The sequence below is a fragment of the Pholis gunnellus genome (genome assembly GCF_910591455.1).
Source record: "Pholis gunnellus genome assembly, chromosome: 1".
Classification (NCBI taxonomy): domain Eukaryota; kingdom Metazoa; phylum Chordata; class Actinopteri; order Perciformes; family Pholidae; genus Pholis; species Pholis gunnellus.
In genome coordinates, this window is record NC_136528.1 from 7,559,118 (window position 1) to 7,578,896 (window position 19,779).

General features: G+C 40.1%; 1 protein-coding gene across 1 annotated transcript in view; it reads right to left on the reverse strand.

The window, feature by feature from the left end:
* Nucleotides 1-4,531: 4,531 nt before the first annotated feature.
* The window catches only part of luzp2 (leucine zipper protein 2), a gene marked incomplete at both ends in the record, with an annotated part of 150,551 nt that continues 135,303 nt past the window's right edge, over nucleotides 4,532-19,779 (reverse strand). The window contains 3 exons of the mRNA XM_079177292.1: nucleotides 4,532-4,639; nucleotides 10,573-10,647; nucleotides 13,207-13,311. Coding sequence (XP_079033418.1) covers nucleotides 4,532-4,639; nucleotides 10,573-10,647; nucleotides 13,207-13,311 — 288 coding nt within the window. The remainder of the gene's footprint in view (nucleotides 4,640-10,572; nucleotides 10,648-13,206; nucleotides 13,312-19,779) is intronic.

Sequence of the window (19,779 nt, forward strand, 5' to 3'; positions counted from 1 at the left end):
ACAATCCACTCTTTTTCAACAAAAGCAAAAAAACACCTCCAGTGAGCGTGAGTAGAACGGAGATTCCCATTCATATGAACTTAGCAGGATGGTCAGAGTGGCGGCCATTTTTATGTGGCCCGCTGCCATTGGGACTGTTGTAGCGGGCTAACTTCTGTATAAACTAAACCGAGTTACGGCAAGTCACAGACTCACTGAGGTGAGGTTTTGCAGTACATTTTAACAACTTAATGCTTCATCCACACACAGACAACTTTGTTCGGCTCATTTTCTATTCCAAGTTTAGCATTAAAGCGTGGTGGAATTAACAAGCTAGCTTGCTAACAAGCCAGTTATCCCTCTCCACACACTTCATGGCCCCACAGTTTTCTTTTGCACTGGTCATATGACCACAGAAAACAGTTCAATGTCCATTTTACTCCCTTTTCTATAGTTTTTCACACAATTGAGGACGTTTTATAACATTTAGCTCCTTCTTTACAGCTTTTCTAATGCTGAGAGTTTCTTCACCTTTTCAGATGAGTTTCAGGGTCCTGGTATTGTGCATGCTGGCGAACTGTCACGGCTTACTGGAACGGAGCTATTGTTAATGTTATTAGTGACACCTGTGCTTTTCATGCAATGACAAGTGGAAATGTCTACTTTGAAAAATTCTTATTCACTTGACGAGTGGAATACAATTTAATGCAAATTCAAGTTGAAAACATCCCCCCCCCCCCCCGGGACTTTTAAAGAAAGTTTTCTCCTCTTTCTTTTTGTGATTCAATAATAACTGTGTATTTGTGTGTGTGTGTGTGTGTGTGTGTGTGTGTGTGTGTGTGTGTGTGTGTGTGTGTGTGTGTGTATATATGTGAGGGATTCCATTTGAAAGACTAAGAACTGACACTTCACTCACTGGAATTAATTTGAATGAAATCCACTAATCCTACATTGAATTATGTTTCAGTAATAACATTAATGTGTTATATTGGTACCGTGAGCCAGTTTCATCTGAAAAAGTTAATAAAAAAAGCCCCTACTCATGTCCATAATGTCATTTTTGTGTAAAAATATAAAATGCTTCCACTATCCTGATCAGAGTCCTAAATGTTGATTAAAACAAGTATCTGACACAATGAATAACAGCTGTAGTAAACACTGATTCCACTTGCAGTTGTAAAGTGGTGTTGACACGGGCATTGAGCTGTTCTATGGGTGTTACAGAGGGATGCTGCGTTTACCTCCGAAACAATCTTTGGCAGTGTGCAGACACCAGCTTTCAGAGAGCACACAAACCTGACAACAGCAAAGTTATATTTTGTTGATTAGCAACAGCTGACCTGCAGCCGATGACGTTGGTCCTACTAACTTGCAAAAAGAATGGCAAAGCTGCTTCCTAAACGTTTTGTACACTGCTCTTTGCTAATGACAAATAGCGAGCACAGATAAAAGATTTGTTTCGTATCTAAATCATTTTCCTCATCCACACTGTAGGTGGACAAAACACAGTGGAGTTCAGCAAAGAAGGGGTTGGGTTTTGATCCGCTTTATTTTTAGCATTAAATTATGCCTGGATAGGGGCCTTCAGGATCGACTCGGGACATCTCTAGCTTCCACACATCACTTCTCAGGTGGTTTGGTGTTGTTATTATCCATTCAGCTCTGCTTCAATCAAGCTGACAATGGGAGACAGTAAAATGAAGGTGGCTTTCAAAAACCACACTGTCACTTTGATTAAATCCAAGCCTGTTCACTTAATGGCAACCTTGACCATCTTTCTCCTCCCCTACCGATTCGGCCACTGGCAGCTCTGAGGTTTAATGGCAGCATTTGCAAGGCCTGCCGTTGGTTTTCAAATCCTGGCGACGGGCCCTTTTGTTTGCTCTCAGCAAGACATAGAGCCGACCTGGAAGAGGCTCTCAAACTTGCAAAAAATATGGATTAAGGGCCTTAAAATAGATCTGTGCACCTGTCACCTAGCATTTTCCAGCATGGACACTCTTGGACCGGGTGACCGCACCAAATGTCACTTGAAGGGGATGCTGTGATCACAAAGCTTATTAAAACAGTTGGTAGCCTTCCAAAGCACCAAAGAAGAGACACAGAAGTTTGTCACAAACAAATATGGATGCCAAACATATGAGAGTGACGTCTGGCATAATTTGGATCACCTTTTGAAAAGGTGACGATGACATGTTGAAAATGATTGATGGCACCACTGTAGACAGTGCACCTGGAGACTGATGGGTGATGTAAAGACACTGGAAGGTTAGGGAGTTGGTGTGGTTTTTAAAAACACATTGTTTCATGCTTTAATCACAAACTGTATATAAGAAATGAATGTAGTCACTCTGACGTCACCCATTGGTTTGTGGAGTGCTGTTTTGAAGCCTCGAGTTCGACATTTTGGCCTGAAGTGATGGAGAAGGTGGAGCTAAGTACAACGGAACCGTGAATGACACATTTTGAGGAGACCAACTTCTATACAATCTCACTTCTTTTTGAACCAGAAAAGTCGCCCTCTGATGACCATTAGAAACAATGCAGGTTTAAGACACTTAATTACTTGTTAATTCACCTTTGTAAATTGTGTAACTGCTGTGCGACTGATCTCAGAACCCCCGAGAACTCCACCTCTTTCTGCTTCATCCAGTTTCTTTTCTTTTTCCTCCTGCTAGACATTCATGAAGTGAAGTCATTCAGCCTCGGCACAAGCACAAATGTTTTGATAATTTGAAACCATTTCAACTTACCCGCTCTCGTCTTTGCCTCAGCTTGCGCCTCACAGGGATAATTTGCATCCACTTTGCATTGACTTTAGAATGCAATCAGGCCAGCTTTGTGTTCAGTCTGAACACACCTTTAGAGTTCTATTTGTAATCATGATCCCATAATGCTCGAGCACGTCTCAGGTGGTGTGCTGAATCCTTCGTAAAATAATAATATTAATAATGTCTTTTAATTGACATGTACATATACACAAATTTTGACCTCTGCATTTAACCCATCCCTAGCTTATGGGAGCAGTTTACCGGTAACCTCTTAACCCAGTGTGCCACCGACCTGGCAGTCAATATGTGCTACCTAAATGTTGTTGACGACAATTTAATACGAGCTATTTGTTTACAATTCCAATCCACAAAGGTGATGAACATGAAAACTAGAGCTGCAATGAGTCAGCTAATCTATAAGTCCTTGAAATCTAAAATTGAGATTAATTAGTCATTTCTGTAAATTAAAAATTTCATTCAAAATTCCGATGATTTGTTTCCAGCTTCTCAAAAGTAAGAACTTCTTGATTTCCCTCATCCTACATGATAATACATTTATATTTTTTTACTTTTGGTAGGACAAAACATGACATTTGATGACATCATTTCTGGCTCTTGCCTCTGGACAGCTAAAACATCCTACTCTGACCTTCCTCGTTTGTACCAGATAATTATTCCACTAAATCAACTTTCAGAGTTGCATGATGGATCATTTCTATTTTGGAAAACACCAATTTTATTCTAACCTCAGACGTGTCAGTGCCTCCTCTTCTAGTATTGTTTGACACCTTATTCATATTCACAAGGCATACATGTTGCTGATTGCTCTTTGCACCGTGCAACCATTTTCTCTGTTGATCACAAACATGCTCACTCATTTCTTTCCCACGAATAACCATTTATTCTTCACACATTTACTGAAAATTACAGTTTATTGAAAGGACACAGAAAGGTCAGATAACACAGATACATGTAGCTAGGAGTTACTACTCAGTGCATGGCACATTCTCAGGGAGACGACCCATTGTGAGTCTTTGGCTCTTTGCCTCTTGAGTGTTAAAGGCAGAAAGAGTGCTGAAATATTAAATGTTGAACAGTTGGCCAGCCAACTTGAGCCTCTACATTTCAAAATGTGGAGGAGTAAATTAACCTTGCTACAATGAGTGACAAACAATATTCTAAGTTGGGTAGTAGTAATAGTAGTAGTAGTATCTTTTATTTGTCAATTGATATAATTATATCACATGATACAGTGTCAGACCTCACCAGTGCAAAGGGATTTTTCTAGAAAGATCACACATTTAGAAAGCAGTGTCTTCACTCAGAATAAAACTCAGATAAATAAACAACAAATGAACGATCATGAAACAAGTTACCAGTGCCATTGCTACCTTATTAAAAAGAATTTCTAGAATGCATGCCATTTTACTATGGAGGTTTGCAGATGACAGTCAAAAATTTGTTGTCGATTCCAGTGTCTCAGCTTTTGCAAACAATGCTGATATGCGTGTGAGGCTGTGTGTGTGTGTGTGTGTGTGTGTGTGTGTGTGTGTGTGTGTGTGTGAGAGAGAGAGCGAGCATGTGTGTGTGTGTGTGAGAGAGAGCGAGCATGTGTGTGTGTGTGAGAGAGAGAGAGAGAGAGAGAGAGAGAGAGAGAGCGCATGTGTATGTGTGTGTGTGGGCGCACATATGTTTTTTTGTGAGAGTGCGCAAGTGTGTGCTCTTAGAAAGATCCTTCAGGCAACGCAGGAGCTCTGCATTTCGGATGATATGCCGTCCGCTCAGTTGTCTTCATGCGGCTTTGTCTTTTTGCTGCTGCCTCCCTCTGCCTCCTCTCTGTCGTCTGAGAGCTTTGTGTCGGATTTTCCAGTCTGCGCTTGGCTCCTTTGCTGTTTAGGTTCAGAGGATAAAGATTGTTAATGAGACTGACACAATAATATCCCGGAGTAGACATGTGGTGGTCTGTAATCTGAGTTGAGAATGCTCCTAAATTTATCTGCAGGATGCAAAAGAATGTTATTTAAAGATAACATTGATGGTTACTACTGGGCATTGTAACCACACAGTCTGATTCCTCTCTCAGTCCTGGCTCGAACCACACAGTATCTGTCTAGTTTTAAGGGCTGCTACTTCATCACCTTCTCACTCGTCACATACCGACACTTTGTCAGAGGGCTTGCTGTCACTTTCTAATGCACTGGGTAGCCCAGCGTACTAATGCACTGGGTAGCCCAGCGTACTGTTTCAGTAAACATGTGGTTAACGCTGTGAATTCAAACAAAAACACTTCTAAGTTCAGGCAACTAAACCACTTTGTAAAGTTTAGGAAACACATCATGGTTGGCCTTGAAATAACTACGTCAACCAAGTAAAATGTAAACACAAGCATATAACGCTGCACACAGAACAGTCAATGCTAGCAAACCAACCTAAAAGTGCCCTGAGGAGTTGTGTACATCCATTGTTTTATACCAAAGCATCCTGTGTGTATTCTTGAGGTCTAACTAACGTATGTTTACGTGCAACACATTCTCACTCCAAACTCATCAGATACCTTGGTTTGATCAGCGGCTATGAGCTTCAAACTATGACGCTCTAGGTACACTCACAGCTCGTATGCAGATGACACCCAACTATACATTTCTGTGTCATTATTGATCTTAGGTTAGTGAAATGTTTAGACGAGATTAATATATTGATGTCAAACAACTTTCTTCAGCCAAATCTAGACAAGACTGAAATTATATTATTTGGGGCAAAAGTGAGCAACTGTGTTTACATCTTCAGACAATAGCCCCTCACACTTAGGACCAGGGCCCCGTTCCTCGTACGTGGCTACCTGAGTTAGCCGGATAATTTTCAGGATGAGATTACATAAATGAGGCTTTTCGGGTCCTCGAAGCAAGTTTGGCAAAATCACCATAGCAACACATCCATAAGCTTGAACCTGCTCCAGCGCAGGCTTGAGCTGGATAAGCTGCCACTCCCCCGGAAAAAAGTGTCAGCTCCCTTCCTCAGAGATCCCATCGATGAAGGAGCGATATTAGTTAGATTAGCATTTTATAGGGAGAGAGTTCTTCGAGATCGCCAAGATCCGTTATCACATCATGATGACTTCCTGTACGAGCGCTATCGATTCTGCCGACAAGAAATCATTTATTTACAAGACCTTCTCGAGCCATAGATTGAACACCACACGCCGCAGCCGAGCATTGACTGTCTCACAGACCGGATGCAGCCTCTCGCTTTTTTGCGAGTGGTACATTTTTGTACAGTGTCGGCGATGCGGAGAACATCGGGAAAGCCGCTGCATGCCGTGCTGTTCGTAAAGTTTATATGGCGCTTAAGAAACTTATGGATGTGTTCATAACATTACCATGGCACATATTGTATTGACAATAAGACATGATAATAGGACATTTGATCGACTTAGTTGAACCACGTACGAGGAACGGGGCCCAGGTCAAAAAATGCGGGGTTATCCTGGATTCTGACCCCAGCTTTAACACCAACGCTAGAAATATCACCAAAGTGTAATCTTTTCATCTACATTGCTACGGTTAGATAATTTCTCACTCGGGCTGGGACAGAATAAACTAATGCATAGTTGATGTGATGATGTGGCCTTCTAATTTGATGGCATGGACTACAGGGCAATCATTTCACAGATACTCTAGACAGCAATACTTTATATTTCCTAGTCAACTTGTTATGATACTAGGTTTTGAAATGCTGACTGTGCGTAGCACCCGTGGAGTGGGACACAGCTACAGAGTCCTGCTGGTTTTCATTCCAGCTATCAAGAAAATTAGCTATATATAAACACACTTGGGAATAAATGCAATTAACTACCTGGTGGGATGGAAAACCAGCAGCTCTCAGGGTTTTTGAAAATCAACTCGAACAACAACAGCAGTCTGTTTACAGTTCAGTGGCACATTGGAACACAATGTAGTTGAAGAGTGTGTGTGTGTGTGTTTGTGTGTTGTGTGTTCATCTTATCCTTCTATTTTCACAAATCCCCGCTAACATTCTAAAAAAATTGAAATTATTGGGCTCCAATGTATTTCATTAATGGAATGCAATTTTCTGTGGTATTTTGAATAATTTAAGTCAGTTTTGGCAATGACATGTTTAAGCACTGCGCACAGACTCTAGCAACCAATTCCCAGAGCAAAGCATCTGTTTTGTGTTTACCAATGTCACTTTGCAGAATGCCTTTAGGCTTGCTGGCTGCTTGCAAATTATTGAGTTACACATCACTCTGCATGGCAGTGGGTTAAAACTCTATCACCTGGCTTGGAGCAAAACAAACCAAAAGAGGCAACAAACACCTCTACATTTATCCAATCACTCTCAGGAGAGCTTGAAAGTACACTTTAAATTTGACCATACTATATATTGGCAGTTATGTAATAAGAAACACTAAGTAGCACATTTTTTACTTATGTTATGTTATGCTTTGTGATTCAGTGACTGAGACTGGGTACTCAATGACTCTCACTTCCATCTGCAGGCAAACGATTTCTCACTTAATGCACTCTTGTGGCTTCTTGCCAACCTCAGTTGCCGCCCACTTTGATGTGGGTTTGGGATTGTCTTTTCTTTTTTTTTTTGTCTTATTTATCACCAGCTAAAACTCACTTAAAGGTTCTCTAGATGGCATTCACAGCATTAATATAGTAGCAAACAGCTACTCGTTATGTAAAGAGTGTGCTGTAATTCGAGCATCTCAGAGCTTTGTTTACCTTTTAGTGCAGCTAAGTTCATGTGAGCTTGCCCCACTGGCTCGTTCTCGGCCGTTCTACACTGTGCTTATGTGGTTACAGCTGATAACGTTGTTGACAGATGGTGTTGTCGCAGAAGCTTAGCGCCGGACCTCCTGTTCCCCCTCAGGTTAGCGCTGTTAGCTCTGCTATCACTGTTGCCGTTGCTTGTTAGCACGTTAGCTTCTAGCCACCGGCTCATGTTGAGAGCGCTGTGGTGGTAATAGATATGCTCTGAATTTTGCACCATTAAGGACATCCAAAATATTTTGTTCAAGCATGGATTTGTGGAGAAACTGGCCACAGCTTTCAAGTGGCAGCACTACCAATGTCAGCAGTCAAACTGATGGAAAGCTGACAAAACAACAACTTCTATGTTTTAACTAGAACATTGAAAGAATGAAAACTTTAGAAATACTATTTATGTAAGACTATGTTAGCTTTGCGCCGTTACCCAAAGGATGTAAGAAATGGTCAAAAGGAAGATAGCCCTTTCCTTGCCCTATTTTATTGTGGGCGTCAGTGAAACTGTAGGTGAACACAAACTAACTAACTAACTGACTGAGTTCGACACAGCAGGCTGATGGTGTGTATTTTATGTTTGCAGCAAAAACAAATCCATCTATATGTAATCATTTTATAAAATCCCCCCAAAAAACATTGCTGGCAGAATTCAACTATGACTGTGGCGGGTATATTCATTGCTTTTTAAATTATTTTGAATAACAATAAATAATTGATTTGGAACAACTGCATAGCTTGCTCAGTTGATTTTGTTCCCCTCACATTCACTTTTATAATCCCGCTTCCACTTGCACCTTTTTATTTTAATGAATTCAGGAATGTCAATAAACAATACTGATGCCACTGGGCTTTATAGATGTGATCTATTGTTTTTAAAGATGCCAGGGTTTGCTGAAATGTTATGGAGTTATATTTTAGAAACTTTACTCTAAAATAATCTTAAATGATGGACTCAAACAAATACACCTCACATTTGTATAAATCGTATACAGTCTAGATTGCCTACTGTGGCTTTAAAGCCGACACAGTATATCTACCAAGCCGGAACAATGTTATTTCCCTCCGGGTTGTCGACATTATAGTTAATCTGGCTGAAAGTCCTCAGCTTGTCAATGTTCAGGCCACATCGACGAGAACCTCTTTGTCTGATCTCTCCTAAGAAAGTGCAGGTGTTGCTATTTAAACCTGTCTTTGTGTTGCACAAAAACACAACAGGTGCAAGACTACAAGAATAGCCTTTTCTTCCAAAAGCATTTGAACAAAAGGCGAGATGCCACTCAGGTTCCCAGTCAAAGAAATCGAACATGAGAACACATAATGAAGGCAGAGTAGTGACAGGAATAGGGGGGCACTTTAATGCAGATTGATCCATGGAGAACAGGATGCAAATCATTACTAATCAAATTGTTTACTACACCACGAATGGCAAGTGCCGTGCATGAGGGATACCAACCGACAGCATTGAAAGAGAGTCGATTGTTGATTCAGTGCTGCAATGAAATGTGAAAATGTCCCAATTATTGACAGAAAAAGGATCCACTAGAAAAAGTGTCTGAATAGTCAGTGGCCTAAGTGATATGTTACTAGACATCTCTTCTTTTTTATCGCTCCACAAAAAATTCCACTATGCAGAAAAACCCCGGAACATAAAAGAAATCCTCTTTTAGATTTAAAACAAAAACAGAGCAGCATAGATGCCTCTGCTAATGAACTGCTTTTGACTTCAATGACATGTAACACTACATTACATGGAATCTAAAACAGAGTACCATTATCTTGTACTCCTTTGCATCGATGACACAGTCCACTAACTTGAAAAAAGCAATTGTATCAAGATTTTATCACTGAGTATCTCTCTGGCACAAAACACACAAGTGAAGGCAAATCTGCCCATTTGTCGAGATTTCTTTTGAAATATTCTCGTGTCTAAAAATGGATCGCTGACACTTGGAATGCAAGACAGTTGCTCAGTTACACAGTATTGCACAGCATGGAAATGAGATGCATTGTTTTGTCGTACCATCTGCCACTGCCAAACAGGTGTGACTCAATTCAATAATGTGATGAGGGAGGCAGTTATGCATAGGCTTTGGCAGGGCATTGAATATCACACACTATAGGTGACATTGGCCCTCTGAATATTAGGTTTTAGGAGATTGGTTGCCATCTTTCAGGAATGTGCTGTGGGCGTTGTGTGTCATCTGCTCTGCTTTGTTCCACTTGTGTCGTACTTTGTTGCACACTGAGTTGAATCATTTGAGGGTATGAGTTGTCAGTCACTGAAGTCACACTGAGCAGGTTACATGTACTCCTGCTTAATTTTTCTTTCCATCTTTAAAACATCCTTGTCATGCTACCTGTTTTTCACATTTTGATGATGAGAGCTCGTTGTCAAAAATCCCCATGAAAAGGTTTTAAAAGACCAAAATGATCAATGACTAGATACACTAACAAGTATTTCCCTGTGTAGCCCATTCGTCTGTGCCATAGACCTCCATTGTTGTCAGAACCCATTAAAAACACATCAATCAGCCACAAAGTTGCACTGGCAATGTTCCTTCATTATTACAAGCACTCACGCTGGATTTCATTTTGAGCAAATACTCATTAATCCACAGCTGAAAATAGACCCCAACAAACGCACTAGTTACTTCTGGTAGAGTCATGTTTGCTAAAAACTACAATTCCCAGCTTTTTTTTAGGAAATTATTGATCCTTTTTAAAGAATAAACACATTTGTGAACCATTTTTAATGTGAACCACCTGTTAAGTGGGAATAAATGGGCTTTTGGCTGAGTGCCACAGATATGGAAGTATTTTAAAACCAACTTCATTGGTGATTTTGGTGCTTTTGTTGGATTTCTTGACAATAAGAAAAATATAGATGAACATCATCCTCATACGACGTTCCCTTTGATTAATAGACTTAATATTTCCTGTGGTGCCAAAGAAGACCGAGAATTCACAACAGCAACAAGAGTCAGCTTTGAGACGCTTGCATCTTTTATAATATAAATGTGAGTCTAGCTCACCTGCTGTGGCTCTGGTAGCTTTTTACTGTCTGGGGCTGATTCCTCCGTCTGATTCTGGAAGCAGCTGCTGCCGGTCTGTGGGAGTAGAGGGAAAATATCTCAGTGCAGTGTAGAGAGTACATGCTAGGAAGTTGTCAACTTCCCAGCTGTGTGTGTTCAGTGAAAACACATGAGATGAATAGACGGTGTCTTCCACGATTTAGATTTTCACCCAAAAAAAGGTACCAGACGTTTCACTGACTTCTTATACATAATATTCTGATTAAATTTCTCATTTGATTAATGACAGCAATTTAGGTAAGCTGTTCACATGTGTACTGTACGAAGACATTTCTATTAATATTAGACAGTTTTCCAGTTTTCTCAAGTACCCCAATATATCAAACTATGACGCAGTAAGTACGGAGTCAACGTTGTGTATTCAAACAAAAACATTTTAGTTAGTTTTTGGAAAAAATATCCTGGTTTGGGATAAATATACTCCATTTGTAGAGTGGAATTGAAATTTAATGGGAACACGTTGTTGGTTTCAAACGGGACACAAACAGTCTGCTGGTTGAAAGTCCTGAGTTTGTTCGACCCAACCACCCTGTGTGGGGTTTCTCTGTTTTCACACTACGTCTTCACACTCCTGGAGCATTTTCGTGTAATAATGGCGTGGATGGGTTTACATTGTAGTTACTTTAAACCCTGGTGCTTCTCATAAAGACTCTAAATGAAATGGTGCCTTTTGTGTTGGTATCAGACACCGACGGCTGTGACAATATTTGACGTCCTGAGAATAAGCACCAGTGTGCTGAATGGAAAAAAACAAACAAGCATTTTGAAGATGTCACCTCTGGCTCTCAGAACTTGAGATGGCCATTTTTCAGTATTTTCTGAAGTTTTACTGACTGAAACAATCAATCATGAAATAATCAAAAGAAAAAGTAATCATTAGCTGCAACCCTACAGGATGTGTTTTTGTTATTTTCTTTAAACAGAATTGCACAAGCAGTGTCAATCGCTTCACTGCTGCGCTGCACTTGGAGGATGAACACTAAACACGGTTACTATAAAGGCCGTGCGTTACTCCTCTCTAGTTTTATCTGGTAAATCACTTACTAGAAGCACCCGCTGCACACAAAACCATTTTTGATGCATCAAACCACATGTAGGACAAATGAGGAATGAATGCCTGGCTGTTTCATATAACAATGAGACAATATCCGTTCTCATGCATTTTCAAATATATATTTCAAACGGTTAAGTCTGACGTCTGTCGATGAAAATCATTCGTTAGAGTGCAGCGAACCTATCATTTTCAAACTGAAAGCTATACACGCTCATACAAACTGTCTCTCCTCATTTCCTCCCAGCGTACAGGGGGGGAGGACGGGGGGAGATGTGGCTTTGTTCACGAGCAAACACCAAATCTGAGTCTCTGTTTCAAATATGTCTGTTCTTATCTGTATCAAAATGTTTCTCCCTCTCTTGCTGCAGGATTTTTACAACCCTGCCAACATTATATAATCAAGTATGGGAGACCGGTGAACATTGTTTTTGGCACAATTTCATTAAAGAACAATCACTTTGACACAGATGCCATATAGGGTAATTTCCTCCCTGGGTGGCATCCCCTCCATATTCCCCTGTGTTCAGTGGTCTATCAACTTATATCTGTAATAGCTCTTGATAGCCAGATGTCAGAAGTCCTTATGGACCCTGTTCGCTTCTTCAAATCCTGTTAGTTTTGACAGGGTTGGAGATACTCATTCGGAGCCTTCCTGATAACTGAATGCTCACAGTTGCCTTGACCGTAGAGAAGCCACTCCGTAATAATAAGGTACCAAAGTCCTCCACAAGAAATGCGATTAGGAGAGGTCGATGGCTGCTTCTGTTTCCTCCCTCAACAACTGCTTTCAAAGCAAGGCTCTCAGCTCCCTCAAATGTTCCAGTGCAGTTCCTCAGTGCAAATCTCACCGTATGTTTGCAGCGGGTAAGTGCAGCTGTGAGTGAACACTTCTTTGAAGTTGGTGCGAATTTGCTAAATGTATCTTCACTGCAACTACAGTACTACCCCATGCATATGCGGTTGCATTGCTGGAATCATTGTTGACCCTTCGCTTCGCTAAGCACACTGATCTGTAGCTTTAGCTTCTATCTTTATCTTTATCTTTATCTATCGACAAAATATGGAAACGATTAAAAAAAAACAGCTGTCAGAATTTCCCAGTTTCCAAGTTGATGGGTTTTGTATCCCAAATACCCAAAGATATTAATTCACTGTCACAAAACAGAAAACATGATTGTCTTTTGAGAGTAGGAAGCGGTTAATGTCTGCTTATAGTCAGTGTTTTCATATACCACAAAGGGGATTGTAATCCTTTGGTAAAGTGCGATGAGAACTGATTCAACAAAACAGTGTCAAAGGTGAACTGTAGAAACTAATGACTGTATTATTGAGCTGAGACTTGTTGCAGGTCTTGCACAAAATGTTTCGATTATTGAACCTAATGAAGACACTTGGAGTAAAAGTGGCCTGCCGTATATCTGATGAGGGACTTAAACATGAATTCAGTGAACAGATGAACCTCGTGGATACAGGCCCTCGGGTCACATAGGCTATTATAGTTGATTACTCTAAAGGCTCACCTTTTCCATTTGGCAGGCTTTAACTCCGCCATCCTCTCTCCTCATTACTCCGATGTTCATGGGTGATTTACTGGCTGTGACAATTCTCTGAACTTTAGAGATATCCTGTTAGGAAAGAAGAGAACATTTCAACTTGGGGTTAAAAATAAAAGGTGGAAGGCTCGTTGATGATTCAGCAGTGGCTTTGAGGTTCTTGCAAAGTAAACAGTTCTGACTCAAATCCTCATAACTGTTTACTTCATACTTGTTCATTTAAAAACTAATTCAGCTTGTTTATTTGAAGTGAATAAAACATGGCTCTTATGACTGTTTCATAACAGGCAGCTAGCTGGAAGGGCAAAAGAAACAGAGTACTGACAAACTAAAAAGAGAATTATTAAAATAATACAGCTTGGAGGTGAACCCAGTAATATTCAACTTCCAAATAAATATCCAGTATAAGATCAACTACATTTTTATAATTCATATTCCTGCACACATTTTTCAATTCAAACAACTGCAATTAGAAGCCAGACGACACAACCACACCAGCTGTTTCTAAGCTTGGGTTTACAAAGCAGACATAACCTATATAAAAAACATCTTACATAAAACAGCTACATTAGGTTTCTGATGCTGTATTGATTCTCAATAACATGTATAGAGTTTTAATCATTAGTTTACATGCAAAGATTTGTGGCAGACAGTGGTTCAGTTCATGTTGTGTTCCCTGACCGGTGGCAACCTCCAGGGCTGAAAAGTGAAGCCAATACAGAAGTGCCTTAAAGCTGCATTCTCTCTAGTGTCCATCAGGGGGCGACTCCTCTGGTCGTATAGAAGTCTATGAGAAAATGACTCTACTTCTCTCTTGATTTATTACCTCAGTGAACATTGTAAACATGAGTTTATGGTCTCGATCTCTAGTTTCAAGTCTTCTTCAATACAGCATGATGTTCATTTAGTAAATTGTCCGTGTTTTTGTCTTATAAATTCAACCCTTTAACAGCATTTTTTCAGTTCATTAAAGTTATTTGAAACAGTGTTGGTCGCCAAAAATTAAAAAAATACAGGGTTTGGTTGTACTTAACTTTGAACTTAAAGCTTCAAAACGGCACTCCATTAACCAATGGGTGACGTCAAAGTGACTACGTCCACTTCTTACATAACGTCTATGATTGTATTGCTAGATTCTTGTCAATATAGTGATTACAGTTACATACAAAATTACATGGCAATTCATCGGATAGTTGTGAAGTCATTTCAGACTGATCAGTATTCCAGCATTTCTGAAAATGTTACTTTCATGTAAACTGTTTACTAAGTATCCCCAAAGTCATATAATTAAGTTGGAGTTCTTTTTTTTACCTGCATTTTTCTAGGTTACAAGACTTTAACTTTAGCTTTAACCTTTCCAATATGGTGGAAAGTGGAAATATTGAGTTTCCCTTTTTGCTGACAGGTCTAATTTTGTCAAATCAAATGTAAATGCACAGTTGACTTGTAGGTCCCAGATGCTGAACCTTCAACACAGCATGCAATCGATGTCTGTACAGATATAAACAAGTTCAACTCTGAGTGAAAAGTAAGCATAATCCTGGGAGGCAGATTTGGGCTTCACCACTCTGAGAGCTAAATATGATTGACTGATGTTTCAGTGAAGTGACCCACTTCAAAAACAGACAAAGCAATGTCAGGATAGTAGGAGGGAAACAAGGTGAGCAGCCAGAGATAGATGAAAAGGTTCTCCCTGGAGTATGTAGAGCAATCTATATCACTAGCACCTGAAAATGATGTCCGTATGAAAAAGCGTGACTCTTGCGAGGTTCATGTGCTTTGAATCGGTGGTGTAAGAAATGCTCAATGCTGGAGGCCAAACTATAGCTTTCAGGTGGGTTACATGGGAGGCTTCTGAGAACTATTTTTTTCTGACTCTTACAACACATTATTCGAATACTGATGTGTAATGTTTTCGCTACACTCAATCTGTCTCAGGCAAGTGGCAATCTTCCGAACAGAGCATATGTGTGTAAAATACAAACAGTATATATATATATATATTCTTATTTCTCATTGTCTAACTAAACTCTTAACATGCTTTGAAATCAAATTAATAGCATGTTTTGCATAATACTTCTGAACAAATTATGGTAGGAGCATTTTGTCATTTATGTGCACTTGGTGGCAGTAAGATAAAATCACTTATATTTATTTGAATATATTTCAAACCGTGACCTCATCAGAAATGTCCACGGTAAATGGGGTCAGGGCGTTATATAGCGTGGAAATTACATAATTCCTTCATGGGGTGTCTTTTAAAATACAAGGCATACTGCAATTACATTTTAAGCGGCCATGTCCTTCAGAGTGTTTTTTCCTGAAGCAAGCAATTTTGTGAAATTGTTTGCAATGGGAGCGCCACGTAGTGACGCTATGCTACAAACGCCAGCAGCATGACGAACTGAGCATTTGGCCCTTTTTTCTCTGGTCGAAGAGAGCAGAAAAATGTTTAACTTTGTGTAAAACAGTAAGGATGTCTGTCAATTTTTACCAAGCCATCCAATCACAGCGGAGGAGGGGCGGGTTTTATTATGAGCATGTAGTCGTCTTATTGCAAATGTTATACTATTGTTGATGTCGTTTTCACTGTGGACTTTATGTTGTCCTCGTGTCCGGAGCACTGGACCAAATGAATCATGTGGGATATTAAAGTTGATCTGAATCTGAACAAAATGACGGTACTCGCTGAGATGTTTCCTTTTCCACCAAATGTCATTAGCCACTCTCCCTACGTGCTTCATCCAGAGCAAGTACTCTACCTTGTACTGACATTTTTGAAGTTCTTAGTTGTCCTGTAAATATGAACAGCATGGCTACAATGAATGTATGATAGAAATGTTTCAAAATTTGGTATCAAAATAAAGTTAGTGATAGTCTTTGCCTGCAGGCTCCCTGACAAATTAGTTTTGAGAAGACTGATGTCAATAACTGAGTGTGTTGGAGAATGTTCTCTGCTTAAGGCCCCGAGTACAGCAAGTACCTTCTGACCCTCTTGCATAGGGAACATTGACATTATTTAGGGGCAGCTCAAGTTTTCACCACATTAAAGTACAGACGTCTCACTACTCCAGCAACAAGTCAGTCAAATAGTCGGATTGAAACAATCTGTACAAGCTAACTGTACAGCTGATCTATTGGCCAGTGACTCACGTAGGCGTTGAGACCAAAATTCAACACAAGAAAGGCCAAGCTGTCAATGACCGTGTATTCTGAAATATGTCGACATTTAGAAGCAGTGCAGAAAATATACATATTTGACTTTTCCGACGATCATTTCTTTTTTTTTCTTTGCCCCTTTTCACAGTTTCCACATATATATTTGAAATAATTTAACAGTATAACACAAACGTATAATAATTCATGCTTGGTTCAGATACTGTATTTTTTCTTGCTGTCGACCACAATTTGTTCAACTAGGACCGAACAGTAAAAGATAAACTGAGTTTGCACAGCAGACATCTCTCCAAAAGTAACCGTCTGTCTTCTGCAGCCAGTCTTCAACACCATGCAGGCTTGTACACAGTACTTTCCTTAACTGGGTCAAAAGTGGTCTCTTGAGAGCATAAAACAAGATGGTCGCAAGATGAACACAGGCAATTTTAACTTGTCACTGTCAAACTCCATTCGTACTTTGTCAGCTCAAACAACATCTTTTTGGGCAGGTTCAGTAGAGTTGGCTTTACCTGTGGAAGTGCCATGCATTATTTTCTCACTTTTGACAGCATTTTACGTTTTTTTACATTTTACTAAATGTTACGTCATGTCATAAACTGGAAACACACAGTGAAAGGGTTAAAAATCTAAGAAGCAAACACAGGTGAGAAGGGTCGCTTTCTCGTAGAGTAATTTTAATTTTGCAACCAGAGGAGTCGCCCCCTTATGGCAATTTTAAAGAATGCAAGTTGAAGGCACTTCCTCATTAGCTTCACAACCAACAAATGTTTACAGTACAACGATGGAAGAGGGAGGGCAATTAACATGTTGTTCAGCCTGCATAAGACCAGTGATCCTTCAGTATAAACTTAAAAAGAGTGAGCACATTTATTATAAAGAAATATTCTTAAAAGTACAAAGATGCTTCTTATCTGAAACCCAACATTGCACCATTCACTGACGGACTGAACGTTTAGTATCAAAGTGGAAATTAATAAGAAAGACCTTTATTGCGAATGATTTCTTAAAAGTTGCAGTTTGTAGGATTAGGTGGCATTGAGCGGTGAGGTGACAGATTGCAACTAACTGAAAAATCTTGAAAAGAGACATTTTTATGTAGATCATAGGTGTAGGTGTGTGTGTGTGTGTGTGTGTATGTGAGGTGCAAGGTCTGAGAGAGTCTTATCTGTGGCTTCTACCAGAGTTTAAGGCCCATCATGTTCACTCAAACTAAGAGCGTGAAGCTCAAAGTGGTGTCAGTGAGTGCTTGAACAAACATCCCTCTCACCCACTTTGGGTTCTTAAAAACACTAAGCGGATTTCAGTCCGAGTGTGCTCATAAAACTCAAATGTTTTATCATGCAGTAAGTAGATAAATTCTACACTGTATTCCTTCTAGTGAAGTTCTTAGTGAGCGTTCCCATCTTTGTAGGATGGTGCAAATGTTTTTCTACCATCCAAATTCAGCTGATAAATATCTTCAAGCTGCTATTTTTTTTGCAGTGAGTTACATATCCCGTCCATTAATATAGACAAGAAAACAATCCTAAAAGTAAATAGTAAGTGCTGAGAGCAGGGCAACGAAATGCCTGATTCCTCTTCCGCCACAGTGCTCCGAGCATCTAAGACATCATCTCCCATTACTTTGATGAAAATTGCATGATATCGGACCACAAGACTTGGCTCCCTCCCCGAGCCTGTTAAATATGAAGCAACTTCCACTCCAATCTTGCTGATCTCTGCATCCTCAAACTAATGAATCTTTCACTAGCAAGAAGAGCTTTGTGTCTGTGTGTGTGTCTGTGTGTGTGTGAGGGGAAAGGTCTGGGAGAGTCTTATCTGTGGCTTCTACCAAAGCTTAAGGCCCATTATGTTAACTCAAACTACGAGCGTGAAGCTCAAAGTGGTGTCAGTGAGTGCTTGAACAAACATCCCTCTCACCCACTTTGGGTTTCAAAAAACACAAAGCGGATTTTAGTCCGAGTGTGCTCATGAAACTCAAATGTTTTATCATACAGTTAGTGGATAAATGTTTCCTCCATATCCTAAAAGCTTTTGGAGCGTTGTTGTTTTTTTTCACCGACGGTGGTGCCATCCCACCCCGCTGTGTTTTGATCACCAACAATAATTAGCATATGATTAGCCGTGCATTTTCAGAAATAACCTCCCTAACTGAATGAATGCAGCCACAATTCACTTGTACTAACATGTCAGGTTCAAAAACACACAACAGAAACCAGGATAAAGGATGCAATAATGACACTACAGGGGCTGCTTCCATGCTGTGGACAAGCATAATGAGGAAAAGCACGTGGTCATCAAAGAGCCAAGTTCTTGACATTTGCCTCTCATGTCAGTTAAGCCTCTCATTACCTAACTCCTCAGCTGAGGGCTGTTTGCCTCTTTCATGCACAGTGAGTGCTATTGTGTGTTGTTTTTCTAATACTTAAATTTGAGATAAATTTGGCAGTGATTTAAATTAGATTTGACCCACCTCCGCATGCACAGGCATGGACAGATGGAGCGCCCCAGTAATCTTTACAGGGAGGGCGTGCTCAGATTTATCAGACAACCCGTCAAAGTATACAGCGGCTACAGGAGATAATGGCGATAGCAACGGCTCACAAGTAGAGTGCTGCTATTTGTATGCTAATGAAGTGGAAAATAAAAACCTCATTAGCATAAAGAAATAAAGAAAATCAACCCACACTATGAATTTCCTTAACTTGTCTTTTCTTTTGAGCGGTGCTCCCCCCCCCCCCCCCCCCTCCCCCCATGTGCTTGCATTTATTGGGCTCACAGTAATGAAGGGAAGATAACAGGGAAATAGACTTTTAGTTATAATGGGATCATCCTGTCTTGGCAGCAAACACCAATAAGAGTTTAGATGTGGACAGGAAAATGTATGATGCCACAGCAGAGGGACAGTGGTGACACTGCTGAGGATGGTGGTACTGACGCATGATGAGAAATAAAGAAAACAAGAAAAATCCTCGGAGGCATGTCAAAAATCTTGGACACCTATGAAAGAGGCGCGGAGTAAATTGTGACTGCTTCATGGAGAGAAAAGCCTCTTAAAGACGGAATTGCTCACCAGGATCATGGCGGATAAGGCACCGCGACTGCTTTTCAGAAATCAGAACGAAGCCAATCTGATTCAGATTGATGTGACTGCTTTGTGGAGGGAAAAATAACTGCAGGTACTTTAAAGTATGTATTTCAGGAAACAAAAGTGACGTGTTTATTCCTTTGCATTTCAGTTCTGGCTCTTTAGAGTCACAGAAATATATTCGGTATATTGACTGGGTAAAATCTTGACACTTGACATCAGTCCTAAAATGTCGAGTAAAACAAGAAGCAATATCTACACTGGTGGCATAATCC